The 7383-nt window shown below is 49.1% G+C and overlaps 1 protein-coding gene across 1 annotated transcript; it reads left to right on the top strand.

The window, feature by feature from the left end:
- The first annotated feature begins 322 nt into the window (after positions 1-322).
- LOC138724013 (lipase member M-like) lies at positions 323-6538 on the top strand. The gene is made up of 9 exons (XM_069863655.1): positions 323-481; positions 980-1145; positions 2736-2934; positions 3185-3294; positions 3716-3852; positions 4299-4442; positions 5163-5234; positions 5754-5819; positions 6162-6538. Exons 1-9 carry the CDS (start codon positions 401-403, stop codon positions 6393-6395), a joined length of 1209 nt encoding a protein of 402 aa, XP_069719756.1. The 5' UTR covers positions 323-400; the 3' UTR covers positions 6396-6538.
- Positions 6539-7383: the final 845 nt, after the last annotated feature.

The following is a 7383-nucleotide window of genomic DNA, read 5'->3' as shown; positions in this document are numbered from 1 at the left end:
GGTGTAACCCTATATGTACACGTGCATTTTTCTGAATACCAGCATCAAATGGAGAACGCATGATTAAAATCTGATGGAGTTTGGACTCTGGCATCACTCAACATAAGGAAAATGAGCAATTTCTAGAACAAATGAGAGGATTTCCAATTTATATTTATTTCACCTGTTGAGTGGTCAGATTGATATAAAATCATAGCACCATAGAATCACAGAATGGTTTGAGCTGGAAGGGAACTTAAAGATCATTTAATTCCAACTCCCCTGCCTTGGGCAGGGACACCTCCCACTGACATGAGTGTGGTGCGCACCAAGCAAAGCGCATACAGTCCCTGCCTTCTGTGTCAGTCCCGTCGATGTCTTCCACACTCATCATGTTGACAATGTTTTTCAGAGCACCGTGATGTGGCTGTTCGTAACCGTTGCTTATTTAATGCACATCGGTGAAAAGTCAGATGCAAGCCCCGAGGTGTCCATGGATGTTGTAAGTCCTGACTTCACTCCCTTCTTTTACTGTGTGGGCACGCAAGGACTACCATAGTCTGGGCAGGACCCACGGTGTCCCTGTGTGTTTCTTCACCAGGGCTTGGTACCAGGGTTTTATGAGAGCATTTGCCTCCCTGTGCTTACCTACACGGAGATTTATGGCAGACGTTAATGAGAGAGTTCGGTTCAAGTCAACAAGTTTGGCCAGTACAGCTGTCTCGGGCTCAGAGTTTCACCGTCGTTGCTGCCCTGCTCTTCACAAATGTTGATTGCAACATGAAAAGCAAACAATGGGTCTTTCTTTACCAGACCTGCACGGGGGCGTGAGGGAAACTCACGCCTGCCAACACTTCTAGCTGAAGTCGTGACACGGCCACACCATGGGCAGCAGGAGTCATCACCACCCCCTCAAGGCTGCTGGCTTGGCTGGCACTAGCGGGATGGAGACCCTCACCTCCCTCAGGACCCGTCCCACACTGTTCTTCCCTTGCCACAGGGTCAAATTGTCCGCTACCACGGGTACCCCTACGAGGAGCACGAAGTGCTGACAGAGGACGGCTACTACCTCACCTTGCAGAGGATTCCTCATGGCAGAGGCAACGCAGGAAGCGTCAGCACCTCCCACAAAGCAGAGGCACAGGGGTCCAGCATGTTCTGCCCCCGTAAGTGCCACGGGATGGTCTGCCTGAGCCAGGGACCCCGAGAGCTCTGTGGGGTTGGGGTAGACCACGGTCGGGGCTGCCTCATCATGGGCTGGGGCCTCCAGGAGATAACTTTCCCTGTAGGATTAGCCTCAGGAGCAGAAGAAATGCAGGAGCCCACCACGCCAGGTGCTCTTCTTCAAAGAGGAAGGAAAAGACAAGGAGAATGAAAGAAGGGATGGGACAGGGAAGTCTTGCACCAGGCTATTTTTTTGTTTGTTTGTTTTCTAGCAGGAAAAAAACCCCACGAGTCCAATCCAATGCCATCTCCTTTCTGTCCTTCACTTGAACCGCTATTTCAGGAGGGAGTGATGCCCCGCTCTTGGCAGGGTGTCCCTCTCCTGGGAAGGAGGACTGGTACATGAATGTGGCAAAGAAACGTCAGATTTCATTCAGGACACTTTGTCCTCGGGGTGGAAATTTGAGTCTTATATTGAGGGTCTAAACCAACAGTAAAAAGAGGAGATGGGGGGGGCAAAAGAAAGGAAAGTCACCTTTATTTCAATTTATTCATGCTTTAGCTTGTGGTTACCCTACCATATGAATTCAGATATCCTTGCAATGACCCTGTTGTGGATGTGAAACTGGATCTGCTTTGAGCAGGGAATTGGAGAAGAGGAGACCTCCAGAGGTCTTTTCCAAACAAACCCTTCCCATAATCTCCCTTCCATTCTACTCCTACAGCACTTCAGGCTTTCTGCTCCTTTGTGAAAAAGATCTTAAGTTTGGACTTGGGGCCTGACACTTGCCCATATGGCTCAAAGTGGGCAGAAGAGTGGATGGAGGAGATGGTCTTGTCTCCTCCAGCACCCGTGTCTCTTGCAATGGGACAGCATGGTGTCACCATGCCATAGGAGGCGCTTAGACTCTGCTGGGTTTTCAATGTCTCCTGGTCAGACGCGGAGGATGTGAGCCAAATAAAAGGCACCATGAGGAGGGTGGTGTCCATGCAAAGGGCACAGTCAGTGACCAGGTGGACATGGGGCTTCCTGGGAAGATGATTTACCAAACTCCATTCAATGTGGAGTCCAACCTTTGTTTTCAGCTTCACTATATCAATTTTCTCTGCCCTGGGACGACCATAGAATCATAGAATAGTTTGGGCTGGAAGGGACCTTAAAGATCATCCAGTTCCAACCCCTCTGACATGGGCAGGGACACCTCCCACGGGACCAGGCTGCCCAAGGCCCATCCAACCTGGCCGTGAACACCTCCAGGGATGGGGCAGCCACAGCTTCCCTGGGCAACCTGGGCCAGGGCCTCACCAGCCTCATGGTGAAGAAATTCCTCCTTATGTTTAGTCTAAATCTGCCCCTCTCCAGTTTACACCCATTGTCCCTAGTCCTATCCCACCACTACAAGCCTTTGTAAACAATCTTTAGATCAAAGATCCTACATCAAAAACACCTCTCTAAAGAGGCTGAGGATATAAGTGACCATCTCCTTGCACGGGAGTCACTTTCCCAGGGGTTGCTGACAAAGCGATACCTGGATGTGAATGGCCAGTTTTGCCAGTGTTCAGAGAAAATGATCCTCCTCTTCTTTCTTCAGCTCCAAAGCCTGCTGTCCTTCTGCAGCACGGCCTGGTGTTGGAGGGAAGCAGCTGGCTTACCAACTTACCCAACAACAGCCTGGGCTTCGTCCTTGCTGATGCCAACTATGATGTCTGGATCGGAAACAGCCGAGGAAACACGTGGTCACGAAAGCACAAAGAGTTTGAGTTTCACCACCAGGAATACTCAGCTTACAGGTATTTTCTGCAAAGCTGAAGGGTGGGCAGGTACCTGGTATCCTCAGCAGCGTCTGCAGACTGGAGAAGCGGTGCCATTGCCAGCCGTGCCATCTGCCTCTGGGCATAAACTGGCACCACCAACATGCCAGGAGGGTGCCCGTACCTGCCAGAGCCCTTGCCCGCTCCTCAGACAGTCGTGGCACTACTCCCATTTGTTGCTCTTAAGGTCAGAAACAGTATTTTTTTCATGTGCCTGTCTCCGTTGCAGCTTTCATGAGATGGCCATGTATGACCTTCCAGCAACGATCAAGTATATTCTGCAGGAAACTGGACAGGAGCAGTTATACTACATGGGTCACTCTCAAGGCACCACCACAGGTATTTAGGAGGCGATCAGATTACTTTCAAAGTCCCACTAGTCGCACAGCCTTTCCTCCTGAGAGTCTGGACAGGGAGGGTAACGTCTGGGCATGTCCAAACAACGAAAGGAAAACACCGGGCAAAATCCTCGTTTGGTCTAACAGAACAGTTTTGAGCAGTAACAGCCAAAAAGTGGTGGCAGTGATGGCTTTTGGTGCATTCCACTGCTGCCAGAGCCACAAGAAGGGCTTGCGAGAGCCTCAGCTGAACTGGGCAGTCAAGCTAGGAGCTGAAATGTGTCAGCGGCAAAGGCTTCAGGTCAAGCTACCACCCTGCTAGAGCCAGCTCTGAAGGTCCTTCCAATGGGCACAGACACCGGGGAGTCAACAGCTCCTTCTGCAGTTACAGAGCAGGGTCTGCTTCCTTCTTCCTTCCACAGGTTTCATTGCGTTTTCATCCATTCCTGAGCTGGATCACAAAATCAAGATGTTTTTTGCCTTTGCTCCTGTCACCACAATCTCAAATACTAAGTCACCCTTGACAAGCATATTTCACCTTCCTGATGGGCTCATTAAGGTACGTCCTCACCACACGCTCTCCTGGGGTGGACAGGAAGGGGCTGAATGACAAAGTCTCATCACCAGAGTCACCCAGGGCTCGTCCATCACTTCCACTTCCTTGCCCTCTGTGTGCCTTTTGCAATGAGCAGGGACTTTTGTGCCTGATCTCATGAGTGTGCGAGGCGTTAAACAGCGTAAAGCATTCTCCTGTACGGCCCTAACCAGAGAAGAGCTATTTCTACACAATGGTCTTGAGTCCATCCTCCTAGGAGAAACCCCTTCTAGGAAGATCAGGGCTCTTCCAGGGCCACAGCTGTTTCTGAAAAGCCGAAATTACAAAGCACAGCAAAGCCGTGCAAGGAAGCCAGCGACTTTCAGGGGTGAACAGAGGTGAGGAGTGCCTGGAGGTAAAAGAGGAACCATGAGGTGAACCATGCTGATCCACACCTTCAACTTTCACAGCTCATTTTTGGACGCACGATGGTCTTCGATAAGGGTGACCTCCTGCAGCAAGTGACTTCCAGGCTGTGCAGCTACCACATCTTTAAAAGCCTTTGCTCCTTGTTCCTTTCCTTGCCTGGTGGGTTTTCCAACAGCTTAAACGTGGTATGTACCCATTAATCCGGATTACCTTTTAAGTGATTCGGTTTCTCGTTTGAGCCTGACTTTCACCTGGCCTTTTGCATCTTTGATTTATTGAAAACTCTGGCCATCGCATCGGCATTTGGCGGCCTGGCTGTTGTGTTGGCCACCGCGATGCTCCTGCGCTGGCACCACCGGGAAGCCAAGAACGCACACAAGTCCACCAGGCACATTGTGTCCCCAAGGGGAGTGATGCCCGAGGGGAGACTGTAGAAATTCATTTGGTGCCCTGAGGGGTCCCAGGGTTTCTCTTTCACGGAGTGATTTGTAATTTCACGTGTGTTTTAATAATAAAACAGGCTCTTATGGAATTATCTCCCCTTCAATCCACTGCTGGGTGAGCCCTCAGACTCTTCAGCCTACCACCCCTCAGAACTTATCTCTGAGTCAGAGACCTTCCCCGTGCTCTGCTGCATAGAACACAAAGTCATAGAAAGATTCAGGCTGGAGGTACTGGGATGGGGGAGGTTCCAGTCTCACCCCACTCCCATGGGAACCAGCGGATTCCGTGCTCACACAGGAAAGGGATGTTTCCTTGGGGCCAGCCAAGATTTTAAGGTCCATATCTTGCCACAAACAGCTCACGTAAATTAAATCGGTGACAGGTCCATGGACTCAACAGTTTTATTTCTAACAGGGTTTCTCTCCGTGCAGAGAATAAATGTCTCAAATTGTTTCTTGCAGAGCCGCATAGATGCCTACCTGTCCCACTACCCTGATTCAACATCCCTAAAAAATCTCTTACATTGGCGCCAGGTAATATTTCCTGCTGAAAAATAAGAACCCGTTCAACCAGGGCCCATGTTCTCCTCTCCTCTCTCTCTCCTCTCTCTCCTCTCCTCTCCTCTCCTCTCCTCTCCTCTCCTCTCCTCTCCTCTCCTCTCCTCTCCTCTCCTCTCCTCTCCTCTCCTCTCCTCTCCTCTCCTCTCCTCTCCTCTCCTCTCCTCTCCTCTCCTCTCCTCTCCTCTCCTCTCCTCTCCTCTCCTCTCCTCTCCTCTCCTCTCCTCTCCTCTCCTCTCCTCTCCTCTCCTCTCCTCTCCTCTCCTCTCCTCTCCTCTCCTCTCCTCTCCTCTCCTCTCCTCTCCTCTCCTCTCCTCTCCTCTCCTCTCCTCTCCTCTCCTCTCCTCTCCTCTCCTCTCCCTCTCCTCTCCTCTCCTCTCCTCTCCTCTCCCTCTCCTCTCCTCTCCTCTCCCTCTCCTCTCCCTCTCCTCGTTTATCTTTCTTGTGTTCCCTTCTGATGCACGGATACTAAACACAGCTCTCCTTCTTTTCTAGATCTATCAAACAGGAGAATTCAAATGTTATGATTATGGCAGTGACAATGTGCTTCACTACAACCAAGTAAGAGAAATCCATTCTCATTTGTCAGTTTTAAAAGAGAAAAAAAAAATAAAGAAAAAAGATAATGGCAATGAAAATATTGCAGTAGGCGAGGCTGAATTTTATGGAACTTAGGGAATTTACCTTATATGGTCAAACATTTTTATACCTTTCTTACGAAAAAGAGGTCTGTAATATTGTTTGGTGATGACTTCTTGTCCCCAAGGCGTAGCCAGGATCTCTGGTTATAGTTTTTGTGCCATATCTTGGAACAGGGAAGAAATTCCAAGCAGCAATCAGGGGCACTTTGAAATTTTGACCTTCCAGGCTTTTCTTTCTCAAGCCACACTATTTCTCTTCCAGACAACACCTCCGGTCTATAAGCTGGAAAAGATGAAAGTCCCACTTGCTGTGTGGTATGGTGGCAGGGACTGGCTTTCATCCCTTGAAGACACAGACCACATACTGCGTCGCATCCCCAACGTGGCATACAAAAAGTACATTCCTGAGTTTGCCCACTTCGATTTCATTTGGAGCACGCAAGCGTATGAACAAGTGTACAAAGAAATTCTTGAACTGATGGAGAAGAGCACCTAGAGTCAGACCAGTGGCAGAAATTGTTGGCTTCTCATTTGACGTCTGGGGCTTCTTTTAATGAAAAATAAAAAAAAAAATGGGAAAAACTAAAAGGCAGGGGGAAGGCTCATTAAACTGCTGTGCTTGGTTTGGACTGATGTTACTCTAGCCAATCCAATGATCAGGAAAGCACATAGGATTTAGGTTAGATAGGCTGAGGTCCTATCAGAAATGGGGCATGGCCCTTGGACCCTGAGTCTCCTGGTGCCTCCCTCATGTGTGTTTCCAGCAACAAGAAATATCAGTGGAATTCGGACTCTGGTCATGGTTGCAGGCTCTGGTCTCCCTTTGCTTGTGTTCTCAGCTGCGCACACCCAGCTGAGCTCCCTCCTGAGCACTGGTGTGCCAGGAGAGTAGGTGTGCTCAGGTGGGACCACGTGGTAGGTAGGGCGATTAACCCTGCCAGGGTAGATTTATCCACCTTCTAGTGACTCTTCCACTTCCAAGAATCTAAACATACTGACATTCATTGCTTTCCAGTCAGAAGGTGCTAGAAACTTTCTGCCTGGAGGCAGCAGAAAGAGCTCACAGGTTTTTGTTTGTTGGGTTTTTTTGGTGGGGTGAGAATTGTAAATACAGAACACCTTTCTCAACTTCATGCTGACTCAGACAGCACCAATCTTGCTCCTTCACAAAAGAATCATCAATAAACTCTACCAGGAAACACCATTTTGCACCATTTTAAGCAATGTTCCCAAGGTACAAACCCAGCTGGAAAGTTCACTTTTTGCTAACTCTAAGGAAATATTTTTGTTTTCCCTGTGCAGAAGAGGGAAGAAAAGTCTGGTGGAAGCCAGTAATGAGTCTGACTCTGTTTTCAGCTTCTATATTGTTATTGGTTATTGGAGGAACTGTGAATTTGCCTGTTTGTGCGATTATATTCTTAAAAATGCTTCGCAGCAAGCTAAGGGCAAAGGATAAGGCCCTCTTTCCACAAAGATATAATAGT

The sequence above is a fragment of the Phaenicophaeus curvirostris genome, chromosome 9 (genome assembly GCF_032191515.1).
Source record: "Phaenicophaeus curvirostris isolate KB17595 chromosome 9, BPBGC_Pcur_1.0, whole genome shotgun sequence".
Classification (NCBI taxonomy): domain Eukaryota; kingdom Metazoa; phylum Chordata; class Aves; order Cuculiformes; family Cuculidae; genus Phaenicophaeus; species Phaenicophaeus curvirostris.
Note: the sequence above shows the minus strand (reverse complement) of the source record. Positions and strands in the feature narration are given on the sequence as shown.